General features: G+C 45.2%; 1 protein-coding gene across 2 annotated transcripts in view; it reads right to left on the bottom strand.

Moving 5' to 3' along the window:
* Positions 1-2,936: 2,936 nt before the first annotated feature.
* The window catches only part of PTPRE (protein tyrosine phosphatase receptor type E), a 362,965-nt gene continuing 339,778 nt past the window's right edge, over positions 2,937-26,123 (bottom strand). For both annotated transcript variants that reach the window (XM_068257334.1, XM_068257335.1), the window contains 7 exons: positions 25,329-25,422; positions 21,118-21,194; positions 16,350-16,484; positions 12,319-12,444; positions 11,921-12,072; positions 10,917-11,052; positions 2,937-7,195 (listed from right to left, as the gene is read on the bottom strand). In XM_068257334.1, coding sequence (XP_068113435.1) covers positions 7,121-7,195; positions 10,917-11,052; positions 11,921-12,072; positions 12,319-12,444; positions 16,350-16,484; positions 21,118-21,194; positions 25,329-25,422 — 795 coding nt within the window. In that variant the 3' untranslated portion in view covers positions 2,937-7,120. The remainder of the gene's footprint in view (positions 7,196-10,916; positions 11,053-11,920; positions 12,073-12,318; positions 12,445-16,349; positions 16,485-21,117; positions 21,195-25,328; positions 25,423-26,123) is intronic.

The raw sequence follows: 26,123 nt of genomic DNA, 5'->3' as shown, positions 1-26,123 counted from the left end.
CTTTACCGCTCCACTGCCAAAAAGGGCTTGGCATCAGCTAATCGAGACGCCCTGGAAGCCCTCGAGAACTGGCCCTAATTTTGAAATCCATTGTAAAGTGCACAGTGTGGACTTACCCCAACTCTGCTTCAAGCTCTGCCACAGATTCCTATGGATTGTTCAAACTAAAATTCACAAAGGACATTTCTCCCATCTCTGCAGCTGGGTAAATGTTTACATGTGAACGTCACGTATATTAGAATGGGACACTGCGGTTAGGGGGAGTGATTGGCTGTGTTTTAAGCAGAATTACAGTATAGTTCCTTCCTTTGCCAGCAATAGAATCGGCCAGAGATTTAGCCTGCAGAGGGCAGATGGGCAAGCACTTACAGTAAGCCAGGCTCCCATTCAGTGGCATAGCTAGTGGTAATCACTAAACGTGCTGCCCATTGCTGATCCACCCAGGTTCAGGCCTCAGCAGCCCAGCAATCCTCCTGCAGGCTCTGGATAGCGCTGTGCATCATGTGATGCAGAATACAGCCCTGAAACATGCCAAAAGAAAGTCTTGCCTAATAAAGATGTGAGTGGGGCAGCAGCGGGGATCACTTTATCAACCCTCAGTCATTAAAGGAGGGCCCCGACCTCTGTAACCCCCGCTCCTAAGCCACTGCCTGTTATCCGAATTTATAAAAAAGTATAATGACCATAGGATCTGTGATTCTGCAAAGAGATCCGGCAAATCTGTCAGGATGCTCAAGGACTGGCTGCAGGAATGCTGTAATACAACATCCAGCCAGTCCTTGGGCATCCCGACAGATGTGCTTTCCTACTGCAAGTTACAACAGAGCATATAAAGCCTGGAACACAGTTTTGATTGGCTGATGATTGGCCAATTGTATCACTTCCAAGTAGCATAAAGCTTAGCTACACTACCTGTTCATAGTATTCAAAATCCGTTAGCTCTTATACTAGATGGAGGTGGGGAAATTGGTCAGTGATCAAAATTGTATGAGAGAGAACAGATCTGTGTCTCACCGTAAGCATAGACGGTCAATGAGATGATCATAAGTCTATTTTGCATGCATATTGTGTGCAGTTTGGCATCGGCCAGTTAAACTCACTTCCTGCTGATTTTGATTGGCCCAATCCTGACCTGCATACAATTTACATTATGTTTGCATTCAAGCCAGAATGATTAGCATATCACTGTCCACGTCATTCTGTAAGCAACAAATATCATCATGAAGGCTGGGGAGGTCCAGAAGCCACTGCTTACTGTGAAGTCAATCTTCCGTATGACTTAGGCAAGATGGAATGAACAAAACAGCGCATGGTTTGTCATCGTAAGCCAGGGTTGCCACCTCATCCCTTTAAATACCGTCACATATGAATTATACAGGTTCTGGGGCTACTCACACATAATCAGCGCCTAAACTGCATTTAACTAGCCAAAATGCATTTATAATACATATGTGCCGGTATTTAAAGGGATGAGGTAGCAGCCCTACCGTAAGCACCTTTACAAATAGATAACTCCAAGTCTGTAGTTTGACACACCAGGGTTAATGTAAGCCAGTCAGGAATCACCATTTGTATTCGCCCTGAATTCTGACACAGAAATTGTTACAACAGAGAAAGTTTACCTGACGGCGGAAACTGCTTGTCCTTTTATTTAATAGTTTATTTTTCCAAAATTCAGATCAATAGTTTACCTGTTGGAGGCAGATGCTTGTACTTTTATTTCATAGTTTATTCTTTCCAAAATATGATAAATTAGAATGACCAGATCCCTCTACAATTCTCCCTTCCTGTTTACAAATCCAATTTTATAACTTGCAGTAGTTACTCTGGATTTATCAGACACAGGTGACGTGGAGACCATAAGAGGTCATTCTCAGCGCTGAACTGTTTCAGAAACAGCCGATGGGAAAGGGGTCAGGCAGGAGGAGAGGGGAAACTCATACACCAATCTGTACGTAATAATTTTTGGACATAATCAAAACAATAACACTGATAGGCGACCGGATTTCAGCCTGACGTCATGGAAAGCGATACCGTCTATTTCTGTGAGCAGAGAGTCACTTTAACAATGGCTTCAGCTTTCAATAACAATAAACAATAAATAGCTCTACCCGACAAGACAGACCTCACTATTTTAGTAATTCTGCATCTTCTCTATGAGTTCGCATGATAGTAAACTTAAAACTACAAATGCGTATTTGGATGTGACATGACAAGGAACCTACCTACGAGAATACATTGCATCATCCATATCAAACTCCAGAATATTGCACACTTTCCATATGGCACTGTCATCTGCACACAATATACTCTAACCCCCTATAGTTTTGTCTGAAGAAAATGAAAACACAACTGTATGTTATATATAGTTAATAAAATGTATCTTTCACATGTAGCCTCTGTCATTAGTTATATACATACTTTACAGCTGCCATTATAGCCTGGAAAACTTGCAGTATAGATTCTATATATGGAAGATTTAGGAATACAGTCAGATGAATTAGTAACAGCTAGAAATCACTGCTACAGAGCTGCTATTATGACCAGGCCTGAGGATTGTGCATACAAAGGGGTCAAAAATGCACACCTGTTCCAGGGAAGTCCTCAGACCGCCCTGATCTGTATACCTGTTCCAGAGGAATCCTCAGACCACCCTGATCTGTATACCTATTCCAGTGGAGTATATTTTGAAGAGGACCCAAACTCTTGCACAGCACACAATAAAAAGTCTTCATTCAGTGCTGTCTAATTAGCTGTTATCAGTTAGTAAACACTGAAGCTTAACTCCTTCTGTGCTCCCAGGCAGTTCTGAGTTTAGCTCCTCTTTAAGTACTATAGAAGTACTTCAGCCAGAAGAATCATCACACAAACAATAAACTATCATTTTTATGATGGACAAAAATGACCCCCACCAACCACCCTCCCACCCAGCACCCCTTAAAAAAAGAAAGAAAGAAAGACGCATCACATTGTGCTTTGTATATTTGGACAAAGGGCAAAATATTCCTAACCTGCTACAGTACGGCCGGCTTTATCTCACAATATTGCACATTGTTAGCAGATTGCAGCAGGATCCAGGCCTGTTATATATAATTTATATTAAAATATACTCTGATCCTAAAGACCAATTATTCTAATTCTGCCGTGAGCTCCTGCAGCCGGTGTGCCTTCCTATACAGAACGTGCGCCAACCTTCCACTGTACACGGGCGTCAGTGATGGCGGACATAAGAGGAATCCTCTGACATTTCTCATACTTTGAGGTCATCCGGCACACACCCAACAACCCCCTTCACAGTGCTAACTTGCTTATACTTATTACGGTATAATACTTATTCGCGTATGCAAATCATTTCGAGTTGATGCAGGGGTTATGGAAATTTTGCACACAAACTTATGGAGCTTGAAAATGGACCGATCACATCCTGCCAAGGTGAAATTCAACTGGTCCATTTTCAAGCTACATACATTTGTAAACAATGTTGGCGTAATCCTGCACCAACTCGAAATTATTTGCAACTTGCTGACTTTACTTACTTGGGTGCGCTTAAAATGTCTTAAAATGCAGCCCTGATCAATAATGCAGCTTATAAAAGAGAAAGCATGGGACGTCACCCATCCTGCTGTAATGAAATTCCAACAAAACAAACAAAAAAGAATGAAGGCCTCTTTTCCATGGACAGTTGAACTGTGTGCTCAGCAAGCGGTTGCCAGGCTGCAGTGAGCAGTTGCCAGGCAGAAGCAAGCAGTTGTGAGAGTTTGAGAGGCATTTCACTGCCTATCAACAGTCAGCGGAAAAGAAGCTTCTCTGGAACAATTCATTTAGCAAGTAAGGTACAAATAAATCAGAGTTGATGTAAAGCGTTAGCTAATTTTAGGCAAATTAGTGAACTTCGCATCAACTCAGTATTAGCATCTCACTGACCATGCTGATTGGCCAGCCGTGAGATCTATGCATTTTGTGTAGCAGTGTACACTGTTAGGCCTATCTTCCACGGACAATTGAACTGTGTGCTCAGCAGCAGTTACTAGGCAGCAGCAGGCAGTTGTGAGAGTTTGGGAGGCATTTCACTGCCTATCAACTGTCCATGAAAAAGAGGCCTTATTGTCCACTGGGAACAGAAGGAGAGGGGAACTTCTATACGGAGTTCAGGATTAGGCTGTCAGGAGGGGCGGCACCAAAGCATTGCCCAGGAATGAATGTCTTATTATTACTGATTGTCATTGGATGCCAATTCTGACACTGCATATAATTGGCTTTAGCCATACGTAAGCTTTTTGACATGGCGTACAGCTGTTATTTCAGTCACGGATTTATGGATTTACATATGCATCGCTGAATGGGTTTTTACAGGAACTTTATGTGGGGTTTCTGCCATCTAATAATATTTTGTATAGTTTTGCATAATAATAGTACTTAGAAGGTACAATTTGTTGCTCTTAATTTGTTAGTTGGTTGCAAAGAATGCCATATACTCACATTGATTTTAGCCCATTTTAAGATTATAGACATGTCACTTTCAGTAAGTACAGTATAAGCTTTTACTTTCTGCCTATACTGATAGTAAACGAACTGCAGTGTGTGCTGATCTCTGCTACCTCCAGTATGTACAGTATCAGAAGTTGCTCTGTGCCTGTACTGATAGTAAACTAGCTGCAGCGTGTGCTGATCTCTGTTATGTGCAGTATAAGCTATTACTCTGTGCCTGTACTGATAGCAAACTAGCTGCAGTGTGTGCCTATCTCTGTTACCCCCAGTATGTACAGTATAAGCTGTTACTCTGTGCCTGTACTGATAGCAAACTAGCTGCAGTGTTTGCTGATCTCTGTTACCTGCAGTATGTGCAGTATAAGTTATTACTCTGTGCCTGTACTGATAGCAAATTAGCTGCAGTGTGTGCTGATCTCGGTTACCCCCAGTATGTACAGTATAAGCTGTTACTCTGTGCCTGTACTGATAGTAAACTAGCTGCAGCGTGTACTGATCTCTGTTACCCCCACTATGAACAGTATAAGCTGTTACTCTGTGCCTGTACTGATAGTAAACTAGCTGCAGCGTGTGCTGATCTCTGCTACCTCCAGTATGTACAGTATAGGCAGTTACTCTGTGCCTGTACTGATAGTAAACAAGCTGCAGCGTGTGCTGATCTCTGTTACCCCCAGTATGTATAGTATAGGCAGTTACTCTGTGCCTGTACTGATAGTAAACTAGCTGCAGTGTGTGCTGATCTCTGCTACCTCCAGTATTGATCGGACAGGATGGAAGGTTTAGGTTGGAGCGGCGCAAGAGCATTGGTAGATCGATGCCCATAGCTTTGTACTGCATCGCTGCAGTGCAAAGCTACGATTCGATCGATTTTGAATAGAATTCCATCTGTTTTGCTCATCTCCATTCATAATACATACTGCAGAAACGTTTTTATTTTTACAGGATTTTTACAGTATCTAATCTATATCTATGTATTCCTCTGTATATCTATCTGTACATGTTCCGATATCTGTCTGTCTGACCTGTACATGTACCCTATTAAGCCACATGCACATCTCTTGAACAGGTGTCCTCCGAGGTCTGCCAAGATCGCTTAAAGGGTACCTGTGGCATTAACAAGAAAAGTTAGATACTTGCCAAAGTAAAGGCGCGTACACACGCCTGATTTATTCAAACGACGGGTCGCCAGACACTCCAGCTTTATTTATAGTGATTTCTGGGAAATGTATTCCAAAGAAGATTTTTTTCTTTTGAATACTGTATGAAGTAATTCAGGTGTATTCCCATCCACTCACACGTTTCTCTTGTTGCCCCTGGAAACAAGTGCAAGTCTCCTCTTTACCACAGATGCTCAACGAGAAGCTGATAATTCTGGTTTGTATGCAAGTTTAAGCCAAATCCTAGGCAACTTGGAACTGAACCAATCAAGCGCTCTTCCTGATGGTTTTGACTGGCTGAAATCCAAGCTGCATACAATCTGCATTAAAGTGGCATGCAAGATAGAAATATTAGTATCTAATTGGCCATCTCCACTCCTGACATCTGTGATTGGTTGCTCTCGGTTTGGACAGGCTGCCTTTGGCCCTCTGCTCTTGTACTGGAGCCCAACATAACAGGAAGTGATGTCAGGTGGTCTGCTGAATCACTGAGCCCTAAACCCGTTAGCAGCCAATTTATTTAGAGGCTTACAAGTGCTCCAAGCCAATTTTTCTTAAGCACATTTCTTTATTTTTTATTTGTTACATTTCCCTGCTTCTAATTAGTACTGCTGTAATGTGTATTTATGGCCACTTTTCACTAGAGGGCAGTGTGAGACAATAACAGAGGACTACTGCTTTCAGTTTCTGTATTTTCTGCTAGTAGAGAGACATCAAAGCATTCCAAGAATTTACAGCACAATGAGTTCTGCCGACTGAGGTGAAAAGCCGTGCACTTATCTCAAAGAAGATAACTCTATTGAAGCTGCTAATGAATTAAAGGCCAGTTCCCGGAGAAAAAAATAGTTTTGTACAGTGTGGTAAGATGAAAGAACCTCGTATCCACTTTATTGGTTCTGTTTCAAGATAGTTGAAACTTGCATGGAAAGTCAGATTTGGACCTCAGCTCAGAATTTTTGTAGTCTGTTTTGGCCACAAGTTTCGGGAACTATTCATGGATGCCACTGGCAGGTTTGACTTGAACCTGTTCATAGGGTCAGCTTAGCAGGAAGCTGAAGTAAATTGAGAGGTCATACTTTATATTCCACAGGAATTGCAGCTTAAAAACATGATGGCGTGTAAACCTCCCGCCCAAAGTCCCACCCCGCCATTCCCAAGTCACATCTTATTATTTAGGTCATAAAAAGCACGTGGCCAATAAGAAAAATAAGTCATGGTAGTATACATGCTTTGTTGTCAATAAATACATATATACAATACTGTACATCCATCTTTCCTCCACTTGGTGAAGGATTGTATTGGAATCTCTATACTGTACAACACCGCACGGAACGTAGAAAGAGAAGCATATAGCGTTGTGTTATTTGGTAGCGGAGGAGAATACAAAAACTTTAAAACCAAAAAAAGATTTAAAAAACAAAACAAAATATATATATAACGTCACTTAGGTCCAAGTAGACACCAAACCAGGTCCTTCATTTGAAATTGGCGTAGTCAGAAAAGATGTCGATGAAATCTTGTACCACTTTGTAGCAAAATTCATATTGTTCCTGCAAAGTAAGAGATGAGAATCAGACTAACCAGAATTAAAGCAGCAGGGACAGGAAAAAAAACCGCATATGTAAGTAGATAAATACTTGTTCTACTTACATAACATATGTATTATACTGTCCACTTTGATTTCAGTGAATTCTATCTAGTAAATAAAGAGAAATCTGTTCCAGGCATTTTCCATCTCTACTGCCTCTGACAGAAGCCAATCCTGATGTAATTTCCTCCCATGCTCTTTTTTTTCCTCCTAGAAGCTGCACTTTCATATCTAGCTTGCTTTGTAAACACATGCGAGTACAGCGTAGATCATATTTCAGCAGCTTCTGCAGAGGGGTGGGTTGTATTTCCTTTCTCAGCCCCAGCCTATCACACTGAACTGCCCTCAACCAGTGAGGAGCAGGAATGTGGGTGGGGAGATAACAAGCTTCCCTCTCCTCAGTAATGTACCAGAACAGAACCAGGCTGGCTGAGATAAGATTTATTACAGCAGAAACATTTCTGATTAGATTGGAATGTTTGCAATGCGGGATCAGGTTCCAGGCTGCATAATAAACTCAGAGCAGTGGGTAAATGGAATGATTTTTTTTTTTTGTAGACAATCCCAGTTTAAAGCAAACCTGTAGCATTCATTAAAAAGTTAGATAGTTACCTCGGGAGAGGGAAAATTACTCCTCCAGAGGTTTCCCAAGCCCTTCTGCAGACCCCTCCCTGACGCCTGGACCCCCTGGAACTTCATACGAGAACAAGCATGGCCGCTCTGCACCTCCACAGTAGCACAGACCCACTGTGGATTCGACAGAAGAATCCAAGCCAGATTGGGTCCATGCTACTGTGCATGCGCAAGCAGTTGGCAAGGGCTTGTTGACGGTTTACTGGAGGGCACAGCACTAGAACAGTGCAATGGAGGGGGGGGGGGGTTGGGTCCTTGGAAGATCCAGAGGCTTCCCCCTGCTGAGGGGAGTATTCTTAAGTGGCACTTTTTTCACTACAGGTACACTTTAAAGTGATTTACCTAATGAGAGGGAAGGCTCTGGGCCCTATAGAGCCTTCCCATTCTTCTTGTGATCCCCTCACTAAACGCTACCTAATACTGCAAGGGTACCTCTAGCTATTGGGCCTGCTAATACTGGGGGCATAGCTGGCTATCTAAACTGGGCAAGGCTAATACTGGGGACACATCTGCTATCTATACTAAGGCTGGCACTATTCAGGAGGGGGGGGGGGGGGTACATCTTGGAATTTCCGCCTCTAGTGCTGGCCCTGTCGGCGACAACAGAAATGTGTACAGATGGGGAAGAAGTATAATGAAGGGGAGACCAGCCCTGAAGACAAACCATGCGGTGAGAGGCCATCAGGTGACTACCCCTCTTTCATCAGGAACACAATGACACCACATTGCATTTGTTAGGAATCCAATTACTGTATTTACCTGCCATGAAAAAAATTATTCTGAAAGTTAGGTGTCCTTACATCAGAAGATATAGACAGATCGACCAAGAGACCGATCTCTCTCTCTGATAGACATCTCTTGCCTGCCCATAAAGCAGCAGACCGTTTCCCAGAGGGATTTCTGCATGAAATCTCTTGGGAATCTGCCTTGTGATGCTGCCTCCCCCGCTGCCCCTCTTATGTAAATGTGCCCCCAGCCTGTGCATTGAATACTTTACCTGTCCGCTGTATCCCGCCGTGGTCCCCAGTCATCTTCTGTATTGCCACGCATGCTTTACGGAAGCCCAGAGGCAATGCGGAAGATAAATAGGGAGCATGGGGGAAGTATTAAATGCATGGGGGGTGGAGGGAAGACACCCGCACATCAGGGTAAACGGCACCGGGGGTTCTGGCGTGTTCGTCGCTCGTCCCCATATCGCACACAGTTTTTGCCACGCACCTGATCAACCGCCTCGGACTGACATCTTGCGGCATGTCCAATCGATACATTCAACCAATTTTGGCCCATAATTGGTTTGAATCGTCGATCGTGCATGCTTGTGGCGGCACCGATTTGCATCCGATTTGGTAATGATTATTGAATCGAATGCTCGATCGGCCACCAAGTCGAGTGATGATGTAAGGGCAATTTAAAGTGAACCTCCGGACTAAAAATCTACTCAGCAGAACTGAAAAGGCCTGGTGTTTCTTTAACAGTTTCACAGCATCAGAACTTTGTTTTTCTTACCAAAGCATCATTTTTAGCTGCATTTTTAGCTAAGCTCCACCCATCAAAGAAAAAAAGCCCGGGCTTTCCTATGTTGTTATTCACGTTGCCTAGCAACTGGGAGAGGTGCTCAGGACACAGGACAGTTGGAACTCGGTCTCATGCTCCCTGTCACCTCCTTTCAACCAAAAAGATGGCTGCCATCATGAAATCACAAACCTTTGCCTGTTCTTTTAAAACAGGGTGGGTAAGAGATTATATTACCTATCTATTTTAATTAACATAACTAATGTAACTTAATGACAGTATGTTTGTTTAGGCTGGAATTCCTCTTTAACTCTACCAACGTGTGGAATTGTATGTCAGTTGATAAAGTAATGCCCACTTTTGCATCAGCTTCAGTACATACCTTGTATGAAGGTGACCCAGTTATGTAGCGATCTAAGTGACTCTACAAGACAGGGATCAGAGCATCCCTACAAATACAGGTCTTGAGGAGTGTACTCAGTATTCAGTACCTACCCCACCTGATCAAAGTAAGGACCACTGATAAACTGGTGGCAGGGCTATGGGCGTCCAGAGCTCATTTATGCATGTGAGGAGTGAAGATTGCTCATAAGGTATGATTCATCAGAAGAGCTCCTATCTTAATGTTGGCCATGCAGGAAAGGTGATATACTGTAACACAACGTGCGTTGCAACTTGACTATAGGGCTCTATAGCCATAGCGCTCATACTGACTCCCTGTCCACTGTGAAAGCATCTACAATAATCATGTGAGCTTCAGAACTGAACCATGAAGCAACTGAAATGGTAGTGTGGTGTGATGACATTTTCTTTGGCCTCTGGAATTCTTGGATCTTAATCCAATGGAGCGTCTGTGGAATGTGCTCAAAAAGAAGAAGTCTGACCCATGGATGTCTCAAATTACAGGACTTTGATCTTCTGCTAACATCTTGGTGACAGACACTGAAGGACTTCTTCACAGCTCCTGTGGAGTACATGGCTCAATGAGTCAGGGCTGTTTTCCACTGGCCTGCGATTTGCTTCTGATCGCAAATCGCAAGGTACATTAGACTAATGGAAACTGCAGCAGCAATTTCCATTAGTGCGATCCGATTGCGATGCGATTTTGGTCAAAGCGCAATCGTTGTCCTGCCGCGTTTTGTATGCGATTGAGCTGGACTATAATGAGTATAGTAGCTCAATCGCAATCGCATGGTGGAAATTGAAACGCGATTGCGATCGGAATCGCGATCGCAATCGCATTTCATAGTGGAAAAGAGCCCTCAGAGCGGTTTTGTTGCCTCAAGAAGGATCTCCACAATACAGGCTGGTGGCTTTATCGTTTTAGCTGATTTGTATATAGTCATTTTGTTTGGCTCTATGCAAAGTAGTGTGCAGTTCCAGGTTGGCCTATAAGTGGTTTTTGTACTCAGATGCAGCATAGGATGAATACAATACTGATGGAGTCATGTCAGCATGAAGCAGCTGTAGACCAGACTTTGCACAGTTTCTACACTATGGCCCAAACACGTAAGCATGAAGATCTCGCAGGTTCTTACCAGTGTTTGCACCATGTGAGGCCGCTGCATTCGTAAACTCTTCACAGTCTGAAAGACGTCCAGTAAGCCTTCGGCCTTGACTCGCTCCAGGATATTGCTGAGGGCGATGAATGTCCCTGTTCTACCGGCACCCGCACTACAGAAGAACACACAACCATCCGTCAGCCGGTGTTCCAACTAGGATGAATCGTCAAAGCAGCATATGTGTATGCTTGTATGACCTAACCTGTCACTACTCTTACACATAACCCTCCTCCGCCAGACAACTAATAACCACCCCTGGAGGGAACTAATACCCCCTCCCCCCTTTTGTGGGCAACTAATAACTCTCCTCCCCACAGGGAACTAATACCCCCCCCCCCTTTGTGGGCAACTAATAACCCTCCCTAGAGGAAACTAATAACCCCCCACCCCGAGTGAACTAATACTCCCCCCCCCCCCCTTGTGGGCAACCCTCCCCAGAGGGAACTAATAACCTCCCCCCAAGGGAACTAATATTCCCCTCCCCCCTTGTGAGCAACTAATAACACCCCCGGGGGGAACTAATAAACCCCCCTTTGTGGGCAACAAATACCCTCCCGGAGGGAACTAATAACACCCTCCCTTGGTGGGCAACTAATAACCCCCCTTGGTGGGCAACTAATAATTCTGTAAATGTATGATGCTTTGATAAGTATGCTAGGATGTTGGAACACCAGCAGACAGCCAAACCAACAATTTACATAGCAAAAAGTTTACAACGTTACAAGGTTCTCTGTAATGGCACGCTTTACTGTTATTATTATGCATTAATGTAGGGCTATAAACGTCTTTGTCATGCCACATTAGTATTATATAGTGCCAACCGCATTTTACAGAGGGTATGGAAGAAATTATTAATCGCCCCTCCGGGGGCTCACGGTCTCGGGGCAAATTTGTCAGTACTGTCACACTTCCATTTTTGCCAAAACTGGATGACATGTCTACATCCCATCCTATATACGAGACAGTCAGCGGGGACTCACCTGCAGTGCACGATGATCGGGTGGTTTCCTGTCTGCTGCTGCTGTTTCTGTACGGCACCAATGAGGTCAATCATTCCTTTGCCTTCTGCAGGAATCCCGATTTCAGGCCAGCCGTGGAAATGGAACTGGCGGACCAGACGAGTATGTTTCTCCTGCATGACAAGGACTGGAGTCACTTACAGACTGAGGGCTAGCGTACAAGAACTTTCCAGTTCAGGTTGTCAGGAGACAATTGCAAACAAATCTATCGTGCGTACGTAGCTATCAACTTGCCAAAACTTTTTTTTATATTACAGCCTGCACTAGTAGAGGGCTGAACATGTTGGAAAGTATAGCTCAGCTTTAGGGCAGGATTGCCAGTGCAAAACAACGTAATGTGACAGCCCTTTATTCCTTACCTGGCTACTAGTCACTACAAAGTCTCTGATGCTTATCGTGTCCAGTAGGCGGTCTCCCTTGCTCTCTATTGTGATGTCTCCGTAGGTGACAGAGCCCTCGGAAGGCCAGTACAGACAACATTTGTCCTGGGAATGTAAGAAACACACCACAATATTACAGAACTGAATGAGGAAACTTGGAAATGCAGGTGAAGCATGAAAAAATAGAATATCTTGCAAAAGTCAATTTACTTCAGGTGAAACAAATATATGAAATAGGAACCCTTTGCAGCTGTTTTGGATGAATTAGCTGATTAGAGTCTGACACTTTAAGCCTAGAATAATTATAGAGACAGTAGATTGGCTGGTACTCAATGCTGGCTGTGGCAGTGTGACCTGGGTTGCAGACGCAGTGTGCTTTCAGCTTGCAGATTGCCAGTAGAGAGCTTAGAAGAAAGTGCTGGGCACCAAAACGTAACGCTTGCAAGTTTATTCCAAAAGGTCACAGACATCAAAGCAGAAGGGAGTGTACAGGTGGTCTGACAGCCGTTTCGTGGGATAGACAGCACACCTCTTCTTCTTGGTCTCTGAGGAAGCAGGCCGTCTACCCCGCGAAACGGCTGTTAGACCACTTGAACACTCCCTTCTGCTTTGATGTCTGTTTGTGACCTTTTGGAATAAACTTGCAAGCATTACGTTTTGGTGCCCAACGCTTTCTTCTAAGTTCTCTACATTATAACAAATGCTTGAAATGTCTCGCTTTGCATGTACTGAGTATATTTCATATATTAGTTTCACCTTTTAATTTGAATTACTGAAATAAATGGACTTTTGCATGATATTCTAATTTTTCTGAGTTTCACCTGTAAAATGACAAGAATACCAGGAGCTACCATAGTGTAGAATATAATGTGGAACCAATTGTTCTGTTCACAAAAACTGGGTAGCCAATAGGCAACCACTCATACGGGCAAATGAGGGACATTTTGAGCACATCCTCAACCCTTAGTGAGGGTGTCCTGCAGAAACTGATATCTAAGAAGCACTTAAGACTAAAAATAGACTCATTCACTCCTCCGGTTGCTCCTCCTCAGCTGCCCCTCTTCACAAGTCCCCTCACTGGCTCCCTGTCCTCCTCAGAATTAAAATGGATCTGCCTAGCATACAAATCCATTCACCATACCTCGATGCATACTTGTCTAGACATACTCCCCGACTCACTCCATCTGCTCCTCCAACACTCTATGGATGTCTACCCCTTGCATCACCTGCTCACTCGCGAGGCTCCAGGACTTCTCCAGAGCAGCCCTACACTGTAGAACTCCCGCCCTAACCCCGTCAGGCTTACCTCCACCTTCAACTCATTCAAGCAAGCTTTAAAGACCCATCTGTTCACCACTGCTTACCTGTCATCTTCATAGCTCCAACACCCTCTCTTAAAGAGGCACTACAGCAAAAAACTGTAAAATTTAAAATATGTACAAACATATACAAATAAGTACATTTTTTCCAGAGTAAAATGTGCCATAAATTAATTTTCTCCCATGTTGCTGTCACTTACAGTAGGTTGTAGAAATCTGACAGAAGTGACAGGTTTTGGACTAGTCCATCTCTTTATAGGGGATTCTCAGGGATATATTTATTTTCAAAAGCACTTAGTGAATGGCAGTTGCTCTATCCAACTGCCAAAAAACTGTGTAGCGAGTAGGGAAACCGGCCAGCATCTTTGTATAAATCCTTTTTAGGGAATATCTTTATAAAGAATAAAAGCCTTGCTGAGAATCCCCTATGAAGAGATAGACTAGTCCAAAACCTGTCACTTCTGTAAGATTTCTACTGCCTACTGTAAGTGACAGCAACATAGGAGAAAAGTAATTTATGGCTCATTTTACGCTGGAAAAAACATACTTCTTATTTGTCTATGTTTGCACATATTTTAAATTTTAACATTTTTCGCTGTAGTGCCTCTAAGTTGGCCCTACACTTATAGATTTGCAGCAGATTCGACTATCAGATAGATTTCTATCAGATGCCTGTCTAGTCGAATCTAACAGGAATCTATCTGATGTGTGCCACACACTAGGAACAGATTTCCAATAGATCTATTTGAAATCTATTGAAAATCGGTCTAAAGTCATTATTGCACCATTAGAATTAATGCAACTGTATAGGCCATTGATCTGCTTCCAGCAGCAGATTGACCTAGATTATTCCAACCTGTCAGATAGATCAAATCAATCGATTGGCTGATCGATTTCCGATCCATCGATTCTATAGAATCGATTGATCGATGGCTGAAGTTGACCAGTGTATGGGCCCCTTTAGATATACACTCCTCCTCCCTTGTGTCCCTCTCCCCCACCTCTTAGATTTTAACCCTGTGTGATATGGCCCTCCTCCCTGTGTGCCGACCTGTTTCAGCCTGTGTGATATGGCCCTCCTCCGTGTGCCGACCGGTTTCAGCCTGTGTGATATGACCCTCCTCCCTGTGTGCCGACAGGTTTCAGCCTGTGTGATATGGCCCTCCTCCCTGTGAGCCGACCGGTTTCAGCCTGCATGATATGGCCCTCCTCCCTGTGTGCCGACCGGTTTCAGCCTGTGTGATATGGCCCTCCTCTCTGTGTGCCGACCGGTTTCAGCCTGTGTGATATGGCCCTCCTCCCTGTGTGCTGACCTGTTTCAGCCTCTGTGATATGGCCCTCCTCCCTGTGTGCCGACCGGTTTCAGCCTGTGTGATATGGCCCTCCTACCTGTGAGCCGACCGGTTTCAGCCTGTGTGATATGGCCCTCCTCCCTGTGTGCCGATCTGTTTCAGCCTGTGTGATATGGCCCTCCTCCCTGTGTGCCGACCTGTTTCAGCCTGTGTGATATGGCCCTCCTCCCTGTGTGCCGACCTGTTTCAGCCTGTGTGATATGGCCCTCCTCCCTGTGTGCCGACTGTTTCAGCCTGTGTGATATGGCCCTCCTCCCCGTTTGCCGACCGGTTTCAGCCTGTGTGATATGGCCCTCCTCCCTGTGTGCCGACCTGTTTCAACCTGTGTGATATGGCCCTCCTCCCTGTGAGCCGACCGGTTTCAGCCTGTGTGATATGGCCCTCCTCCCTGTTTCAGCCTGTGTGATATGGCCCTCCTCCCTGTGTGCCAACTGTTTCAGCAATTCGACCATCCTCAGGGGTCGCTCAGCGGAATTGCTGAAACCATTTGGAAAGAACTAAAGAGTGTGCATCTCCAGGTTTTTACTTACCTCTTAGCACAATCTGTGCATTAAGGCTTGCTTATGTTGATTGGGTCACTGTTGTTCAGGACCACCGATGTGAGTGTCTGTTTTTTATTTGTGCAGTTGTTTGAATAAATAGATGTTTTATACCCCTGCACACTGATCAGTGCTTTTATTCATATTTGGTGACAGTCACCTTGTCCATGAGTACAGGGTGTCTGCAGGAGGCTACATAGCAGCTACACAAGAGAAGAATAACATACTGTTGCTAGTGCTGAGGGTTTTTTTTTTTTTTTTGATCATTTCAAAAACATTATTTTTGCTCAACTGTGTTTTTCTTCTTGAGGTGGCCACACACGATACAATAAAATGATCCAATTTTACGCAAATTCAATAAAAACGATCGGACCTCCCGAAAAAAATCGAAAGCTTTTTTTTTTTCATTCGACTGAAAAATCCGATTGGATTTCCCGTTTTCTTCAATTTTAATCGATCCGGAATGCCAGATATTTTCTTCAATCTTTATAAAGATTGTATGGTGTGTGTTGGATTGTCAATTTATTAATATACACACCCTAGTCATTTTGTCAGAGTTTCCAATCATTTTTATCATAATTGGGCAAAAATTGAATATACGTGTGTGGTAGATTGGTCATATTTTTGAAATGTTACAATCGGTCAGAAAAATTTATTGCAATTCTTAAATTGAACAGATATTTAAAAAAATTGTATGGTGTGTGGCCACCTTTACTCTTGGAAGTTTAGACTGATGCCATAACATATCTGCTTGGTAGCCCTGGGTAACTCCCTAGGTTACCACTATGGAAGCAGCGTACCTGCTCTCGTTCCTGAAGTTCCGTCAGTATGACTATTGTATGGCACTTCCACTCCCACACCATCCTCCAGAAATCCTCCACCGTGTGCGGCAGCGGTCCTTGCGTGGCAATAAAGTAATCCTTCTGGCGGTAGCCCTAAAAGAGAAATCGAGAACGTACCATGATAAAGCCGTACAGGCTGCAAATTGCTACATCAACTGAAACTACCGCAGGCAGAAGTGTAGAATATTTGCATCTCCTTGAACCTAGTCTCATGCAGTCTAAAGCCTGGTATACACTTCCAGTTATGATTGGCCAATCACTGACCAATTTTACCACCGCAAATGGCGTATGATAATATAATATCTGTGCAAAACAGATACTGAATACAGTGAGCAGATTGTGTAAGTAAACCCTCATACCACAGGAGGTGGTAAAATTGGTCAGTGATTGGCCAATCAAAATTGAAAGTGTGTACCGGGCTTAATGCTTTGTTCTCACTAGACGCGATTCAATATGGTTTTAGTAGGACACACATTTTGCCGATTGCATGGACGCTAATTTTATAATGTTAACTGCATTGTTCCTGGTACTCCATTTCGACTAGCGCAATGCAAACCTTGCTGGATTACAAATAAACTGCTTGCTACTTCATTCTTATTGTTATTATTTAGGTTTATAGCGCCAACATCCTCCGTAGCGCTGTACAATGCGTAAAATACATACTGCGGAACATGAAAGAATCTCTACGATCATGACATCCAGCTTTATTGATGCAATCGATCGTAGGTTCGCCAGTACACCTGAATAGGACTTTGGAAGTGCAAAAAAAAAAAAGGGAAAAAAAAAAACATCGCAATGAAAAAACGCACAGAGGAAAAAAAAAGTTAATTTTTCCCAAATGTTCTAAAGCGTATTGAGGTGAAAAGAAGAACTTTAAAGGGACTCCAAGCAGTGCAGAAACTATGAAAAGATGCATACCATTTTGAAGCTCTCTTTCTCCTCTTTCCAATGATATATAAACCGCCACCCTACGCCTTTTAGTTTTCGCTATTTTTGCGAACGAAATCGCGGCTGCTGCGATTTCGATCGCAAAAATATTGAAAACTAAAAGGCGTAGGGTGGCGGTTTATATATCATTGGAAAGAGGAGAAAGAGAGCTTTAAAATGATATGCATCTTTCCATAGTTTCTGCACTGCTCGGAGTCCCTTTAAACATCTAGTATGAGGAATGTCCGCAACTCCAATTTTTTATTTTATTTTCACGTAAAGATATTTAATATAACATAAGAAAATGAAGCCATCACATACAATGGCATGTTCAAAGCGCGCAGCAGAAACATTGCAGCTGCTGGTATAGAAGGCTTTGTAGCAAGTGACAGCAGACATGGGAGGAGGGATCGCTGTCCTATACAGACACTCCCATGTTCTGCTACTCTGTATGCTGTGTCTTCACATATCTATAGATAATCCTTATCCCATTACTTGTGTTGTGCAGAGAGCGTCCCTCCCATCTCCTATTACACAATACCCTCAACCATTCCTCCCCCACCCAACACAACTATGCTACATCTCATGTTTCTACACATCTCCTATATCTTACATCTAGTCCACCAGCGTCTGTAGGCTGCTATGCTAGGGGCAGCTCATCTGTAGGCTGCTATGCTAGGGACAGCTCATCTGTAGGCTGCTATGCTAGGGGCAGCTCATCTGTAGGCTGCTATGCTATGGGCAGCTCATCTGTAGGCTGCTATGCTAGGGACAGCTCATCTGTAGGCTGCTATGCTAGGGGCAGCTCATCTGTAGGCTGCTATGCTATGGGCAGCTCATTTGTAGGCTGCTATGCTATGAGCAGCTCATCTGTAGGCTGCTATGCTATGGGCAGCTCATCTGTAGGTTTCTATGCCATGGTCAGCTCATCTGTAGGCTGCTATGCTATGGACAGCTCTTCTGTAGGTTTCTATGCTAGGGGCAGCTCATCTGTAGGATGCTATGCTATGGATAGCCCATCTGTAGTCTGCTATGCTATGGGCATCTCATCTGTAGGCAGATATGCTATTCACAGCTTGTTTGTAGGTTGCTATGCTATGGACAGCTAATTTGTAAGCTGCTTTGCTATGGACAGCTTGTTTGCTGGTTGCTATGCAATGGGCAGCTCACTTGTAGGTTGCTTTGCTGTGGACAACTGGTTTGTAGGCTGCTGTGCTATAGACAGCTTATTTGTAGGCTGCTATGCTATAGACAGTTTATTTGTAGGTTGCTATGCTATAGACAGTTTATTTGTAGGTTGCTATGCTATAGACAGCTTGTTTGTAGACTGCTATGCTATAGACAGCTTGTTTGTAGACTGCTATGCTATAGACAGCTTGTTTGTAGGCTGCTAGGCTATAGACAGCTTGTTTGTAGGCTGCTATGCTATAGACATCTTGTTTGTAGGCTGCTATGCTATAGACAGCTTGTTTGTAGGCTGCTATGCTATAGACATCTTGTTTGTAGGCTGCTATGCTATAGACTGGTTCATGCCATTGTTTTCCCCATAACCATGTATGGCTGGGAAAGTTGGACCCTAAGAAAAGCAGATAGAAGAAAAATTGGCTGTGTCAGGTAGAGAAAGACAAAGACGCTGGCACTGCAGTGTAAATAACTCCTGTGGAGAGGGAGAGGAGGTGGTGAAATGCAGGGTCCTGGTGGTCTTGCAACAATAGACACGTGCTCAGGCCATGAGAAGATCTATGTGATAAGAAAGAAAAGTAGCGCCGGCACTGCTTCAGTTGCTTTATTCAATAAAAAGATGGTCGTAACGTAGTGCATCAGATGCCTCCATAGAAGCGCACTAGCGCGAAACGGCAGTAAGGCTCTTCACCCCCTGCACCCACCGCATCCACTTGCAGCATATCTCCGGTATGTGTCAAAATTGTTATTGATGTATGCATCTGATGCACTATGTTACGACCACCTTTTTATTGAATAAAGCAACTGAAGCAGTGCCGGCGCTACTTTTCCTTCTTTGCACAAAGAAAAATTAAGTCCTTCAAGTTGTGGTGCTGGTGACTGTTGCTTCGCATTCCATGGACAGCAAGGATGACGAACAAAGAAGTATTGGAACGTATAAGACCAGACATATCACTGGAAGGCAAGATCACCAGACTCCGACTCACATATTTCGGCCACGTGATGCGATCAAATTCCTTAGAGAAAGACCTAATGCTATAACTGATCAGTGTCAAAAGGCGACACGGCTGCCAGAGAACGCGTTGGCTTGACACCATCAAAGCCGACACAGGATTGAGCTTAAAGAGAACCCGAGGTGGGGACCTGACAATGCTATCCACATACAGAGGCTGGGTCTGCCTATACTGCCCAGCCCCTGTTGCTATCCAGATCCCCCTAAGGACCCCTTCCACTTTGCTATCCCCATAAATTACAGCCGCGTTGTCCACACGCAGCATGTCACAGCGGGCTGTGTTTACCTCTGTACTGTCAGTCTGCTGCTCCCTCCGCCTCCTGCATAGCTCAGGTCCCTGCCTGCGTCCCTTCCCTCCCCGCTGATTGGAGGGAAGGGACGCGGGCGGGGACCGGAGCTATGCAGGAGGTGGGGGAGCATGCAGACTGAAAGTACAGATGTAAACACAGCCCGCACAGCGCAGCTGTTAATTAATTGGGATAGCAGAGCGCAGGGGGAACTTAGGGGGGATCTGGATAGCAACAGAGGCTGGGCAGTATAGGCAGATCCAGCCTCTGTATGTGGATTGCATTGTCAGAACCCCACCTCGGGTTCTCTTTAAGGCAACTGGCAGAAATAATACAAGATCGGACAGCATGGAGAGAGCTAACAGTATGTTCGATTGATAAATTCCGTCATGTCAGATATTCCTCTCGATTGTTTTACTGCTTGATTGCTCATAGAAGTGAATGGAAAAAGATAAGAAATACGAGCGAAAGATAAGAGATTTTAGCGGAAAAAAACGATTGAGTGGAGAATCAAACAGGAAAAACATATCGTGTGTTCCCAGCATGAGGAGTCAGGCCCCCTAATAATTCTGGTTGCTCGGGGAGCGTACCCGCGTCCTACATCCCCACTGAAGTGTCTTCCTCATCCCCTTTCCATAGAGTAGAACAGGCTGCTTGGGACAGAGCCAAGAAGCGATTTGGTACCGCAACCATTCCAACACCATTATCTGAAATCGCAAATGATTGTGTCAGCTGACAGATGTTTAAAGCTCGTACGAGTCCAGGATAGGACAGGCAACTCAATCTACTGGATCCTGCATTGCAGCCAAACATGCTTTCCTGGCTCCACTTTCACACATTGTACCGGAGATGGAGTGTAATCTAATCTGGCAGCACTATGGCGTAGTGGATAACACTCTTGCCTTGCAGCACTGGCGTCCTCGGTTCATAACCCAGCCAGGGCACTATCTGCACAGAGTTTGTATTCTCTCCCCGTTCCTGTGTGGGTTTGCTCCGGGCACTCCGGTTACCTCCAACCCCCCCAAAAAAACATACAGATAACTTAATTGGCTTCCCCTAAATTGGCCCTAGACTACTCACATACACTACATGATACATACTTAGACATATGACTATAGTAGGCATAGACTGTGAGCCCCTCTGAGGGACAGTTACTGACAAAACAATATACTCTGTACAGCGCTGCGGAAGATGTTGATGCTATATAAATGCTAAATAATAATACTGTAATCTGATTGGCTGCCAGAGATAACACAAGCCCTGAACTTTTTGTACCAACAGTGGCTGTATAAGCAGGTGGCTTGTTTACAACACTTACATCGATGAATGATGCGTTGATATAATCGGTGTATTCCTCACCTCTCTTCATTGATAAAATCACTCGATTGAAGTCATCTGTTTGAAATAAACCATAACAATGAACCATCATTTTCTGGGTAAAAATATGGTGATGTGCACTTGAACAGATTACAGAACATTGTGACAACTATATATAGCCACAAGGTGATTGTCCCACCGAGACCCACTGACTCAACGTGGACCTGTCAGTGAACTGAGCTCACAAGGCCTCATCATACAAGTGTGTTTGTAGATACAGATATAGGAAGTGTCATACAGCATGTTCCCTATTTAGCTTGCCAGGACCACACCCGGTACATCCCACAAAACAAACACAACCCGAGCTGTGTGTAACTGCATTACATCCTCATACACACGTTACACCACCAAAAGCACCAGGGCCAGTTCTCTCATGAAGCAAGGTGAAACATTTGCTTCAGACGCAGAGATTACAGGGGCAGCATTTTTGTACTGTGTTACAGCATGCAGTCAGAGTAGGAGAAAAATCGAATGGAGAGCGAGGTAAAGGGGTCATCATTGGAGAAAAGCAGCTTGTTGCGCTGTGTGAGGAGTCTGACAGTGAGTGTGGAGGGAGGAGGCAGGAGAGCAGCAGGGTTTCATTTGATTTGCACAGCAGAAGGAAGGAGGTGGCACTGCTGTCCTGACTGAGGAGGAATGTGGCTGAGGGTGAGTAGTTTGTCACAGACTCAAAGTCAGCCAGTGTGCTATTGTGTTGAGCTGCAGCATGTCATGTGATAAAGCAGAGTAAATTGTCAGGTGCTGTGCAATTATTCCAAATCCGGGGGGGTCGTTGCAGCAGAAAAGCCTAGAACCGGCTCTGTACAGATGTTGTTATTATTATTATTATTATTATTTATTGTATTTATAAAGCGGCAACATATTACGCAGCGCTGAACATTAATTTAGGTTACAGACAATATTTAGGGGTGACATACAGCAATATGACAATACAGGAATACAAGAAAACCAGATCACACAGCACAGTATTAGTACAAGGTAATGCTTAGTCAGTCACTGGATGAAGCATGGAGATTAGGCAAGTTAGGTTCACTCAAATGCATAGCATGGGTTCACAGTAATGGAGGTGCCAGATCAGGTAGGACACAAAAGGAGGAGGACCCTGCCCAAAGGCTTACAATCTAGAGGGAGAGGTAAGGACACGAATGGTAGGGGACCAGAGTTCAGCTGTAGGTTTAGAGCACTTGTGAGGGGTAGTAGGCCAGAGTGAAAAGGTGAGTTTTGAGGGCTTTCTTGAAGATGTTGAAGGAGGGGGGCTGCCCTAATGGGTGGAGGTAGGGAGTTCCATAGTGTTGGAGCAGCTCTTGAGAAGTCCTGGAGGCGTGCATGGGACTGGGTGATGCGGGGGGCGGTTAGGCGAAGTTCATTGGAAGAGCGGAGTGAGCGGCTAGGTGTGTACCTCTGAGTAAGATCGGAAATGTAGGTTGGACAGGTTTTGTGGACAGATTTGTAGGTCAGACACAGTATCTTGAATCTGATTCTGGACTGGATAGGAAGCCAGTGGAGGGATTCTAGGAGGGGATCTGCCGTGGTGGAGCGATGGGAGCAGTGGATAATTCTGGCTGCCGCATTCATGATGGACTGCAGTGGGGCTGTTCGGGTCATAGGGAGACCAGACAGCAGGGCATTGCAGTAGTCAAGGCGGGAAATTATGAGGGCATGGATGAGGAGTTTGGTGGTGGCAGAGGTCAGGAAAGGGCGAAACTTACAGATGTTACGAAGGTGGAAGTTGCAGGACTTTGTGAGGTTTTGGATGTGGGAAGTGAAGGAGAGTGCGGAGTCCAGGGTGACACCCAGACAGCGGGCTTGAGAGGTAGGGCGAATGGTAGTGTGGTTAACAGTGACATGCACATCTGGGAGATTCGTGGATGGCCGGGGGTGGGAAGATCATAAATTCCGTTTTGTCTAGATTTAGTTTCAGGAACCTAGCAGACATCCAGGAGGAGATGGCGGATAGGCAGGAGGAGACCTTGTCCATGGTAGTGGTGGATATGTCAGGGGTGTGGAGGTAGATCTGGGTGTCATCTGCATACAGATGGTAGTTAAAACCCATGGAGGAGATAACCTTGCCAATGGAGGATGTGTATAGGGTGAACAGTAGGGGGGCCAAGGACCGAACCTTGGGGGACTCCCACCGAGAGGTGGTGGGGGTGGACGAGGACTCATTGAAGGTGGTCGTGAAGGAGCGGTTTGGAGAGGTAGGATGAAAGCCAGGACAGGGCGAGATCGTGAATGCCCAAGGACTGGAGGGACTGGAGGAGTAGGGGATGATCTACTGTGTCAAAAGCTGCTGACAGGTCAAGGAGGAGGAGAATGGAGTATTTACCTTCAGCTTTAGCTAAGGCAAGGTCGTTGACCACTTTGGTGAGAGCAGTTTCGGTTGAGTGGGCAGGCCGAAATCCAGATTGGAGTGGGTCTAGCAGTGAGTTAGCATTGAGGTACTGGGTCAGGCGTTTGTGAACCAGACGCTCAAGGAGTTTTGAGGCAAAGGGGAGGAGGGAGATAGGACGGTAGTTGGAGGGTAGCGAGGGGTCGAGTGAGGGTTTCTTGAGCAGGGGTAGTACAATGGCCTGCTTGAAGTCTGTGGGGAAGGTGCCTGTGGATAGGGAGAGGTTGAACAGGGTAGTGAGGACTGGGGCCAATTCCGTGAAGTGAGGCTGGAGTAAATCCGAAGGGATGGGGTCAAGGGGGGGAAGTAGTGGTATGGGAAGTCTGCAGTAGGTGGTTGACTTCCTCGGTGGTAGTAGGAGTGAAGGATGTGAGGGGAGGATAGGGTGGAGGAGGAGCTGGTTGGGAGGGGGTGGGAGGTGAAGATTGGAGATTGGATATTTCCTGGCGGATGGAGACAATTTTGTTGGTGAAGTGGGTGGCTAAATCTGTGGCAGAGAGGGAGGAAATGGAGGGTGGGGGGGGGGGGGGGGTGGGTGGGTTTAAGCAGGGAGTTGAAGGTGGCAAAAAGACGCCGGGGGTTGGAAGCTTGTGCTCCGATGAGCTTCGCATGAGCAAGGGCAGTGTGGAACTGCAGCAGGTTGGTCTTGTACTGTAGGAAATCCCGGTTAAGTCTAGTTTTTCTCCATTTCCGTTCAGTGGCGCGTGTTTTCCTCTGGAGGATGCGAATATGGGTAGTGCGCCAGGGCTGGGGGTTAGGGGGTCGGTTGTGGCGAAAAAATTGGTGGAGCAGCTTTCTCTAGGGCTGATGAGAGAGTTTGGCGATACTGAGCTGCAGCAAGATTAGGACAGGTTAGGGTGGGGAGAGTGGAGGAGAGGGCATGGAGGGGGTCAGCAAGGACACTAGGGTTGAGCTTGCGTAGGTCTCGCTGCCATCGACCAGGTGGGTGGGTGGCTAATTTGGAGGTGCCTTCCGTGAGGAGGTTGAAGGTGAGAAGGTGATGGTCTGAGGGTGGAAAGGGTGCAATGTCAAGGTCTGCAATGGTGGTGGATTTAGTGAATACGAGGTCGAGAGTGTGACCTGCAGTGTGAGTGGGGGTGTTGGCGTGTTGTACAAGTCCAAGTGAGTTGGCAATGGTGAGTAGCTGGGTCACAGCAGAGCTCTGGGCTTCATCGATGGGAATATTGAAATCCCCAAGGATGATGGTGGGGAGGTCAAAGGAGAGGATATGAGGGAGCCAGGAGGCAAGGTCATCGAGAAATTGTGGGGTGGAGCCCGGAGGGCGGTATAAGACCGCAACAATGGCAGGTAGGGGGTGGTAGAGGCGAATGGTGTTACATAGTTACATAGTTATTTTGGTTGAAAAAAGACATACGTCCATCGTACCTGGCTAGCTATACTGGGGACACCTATACCTGGAGGGTGCTGTGTGATCAGTCCTAATCGGGGGAGGGGGGTGGGTTCCGCATCCTCACAGGTTTGCCTCAGGCAGCTAAAAGTCTAGAACCAGCCCTGAAAAGCACACCTGCAAACGTCTAGCACTGGTGCCCGACTGCAAAGAATGGAATGGAGATTCTACGACTTCCAGGATAGTCACTGGTCAGAAGATTGTCCTGTGTTGAGGAACAGCCAGTAAATGTGCAGATAACTGGGGAGAATCCAGCGGGGCCAACACTCCCTGACTGATGTTTACATACCAGCCCCTCGGGGATCTGCGGCCGCAGTGTGTGTGTTTTTACAGACTAAACACAGGCTCTACTCACATGGGATGATCTGGATGACTCTGGCTTTCTTCATGTTAGCTGGCAGGTTTCCTGTCCTCATGTTCTCCTTCATTATTCGCACGTTCGTCAATTTCTGCAAATACAGAAAAACCTTGTGATTTCATATTCCATATCTTACAAACATAAGAACTCTATGAGAAAAAACCCGCTATATCATCCCCCTCAGCCTTGCACAAACGTAAAGTAGGAAGTTTGCTAAAGACAGCAAAGTGATCAATCAGTTGCTCGTTTACAAGATTTCTCACGTGCGTAACCCCTTCTCTGGAATCTCCTTCCAAAACACATCTGTCACTCTCCAACCTTTAAAATCTTTAAGAGCCCCCTGAAAACTTTTTTTTTCAACAAGCGTACACTCTTAGGCCCAGGACCTACTTGAGGCTGGTTTCACATCAGAAACCAGAGCTGTAGGTGCGTTACAATCAGATGATCGCACTGCACCGTAACATTAAAAATAGACTTTGGCTGCAAGCCAAACTAGAAGTAAGGCTCAATAGCAGGGGGCGTAACTAGAAATCACTGGGCCCCCCTGCAAATTTCTAGATGAGGCCCCCTAACCCCCCCCCCCCCTCCCCCCCCTCCCCCCCCCCCCCCCCCCCCCCCCCCCAACCACGCTTTCTGCACAAGTAAACTGGGAACCAATGTTATTCAGTTGGCTAATGCACACTTGAATGTGTTTTCCCCATGCAGATAAAAACAAACAGCAGTGAAGCTATGTACACATTTTCTCTATCAATTGCATTAGCTTCTGTGATAAAACATGCATGTTTTCACACA

The sequence above is a fragment of the Hyperolius riggenbachi genome, chromosome 10 (genome assembly GCF_040937935.1).
Source record: "Hyperolius riggenbachi isolate aHypRig1 chromosome 10, aHypRig1.pri, whole genome shotgun sequence".
Classification (NCBI taxonomy): domain Eukaryota; kingdom Metazoa; phylum Chordata; class Amphibia; order Anura; family Hyperoliidae; genus Hyperolius; species Hyperolius riggenbachi.
The sequence above is the reverse complement of the archived record's forward strand: the minus strand, read 5'-3'. Positions and strand labels throughout refer to the sequence as shown.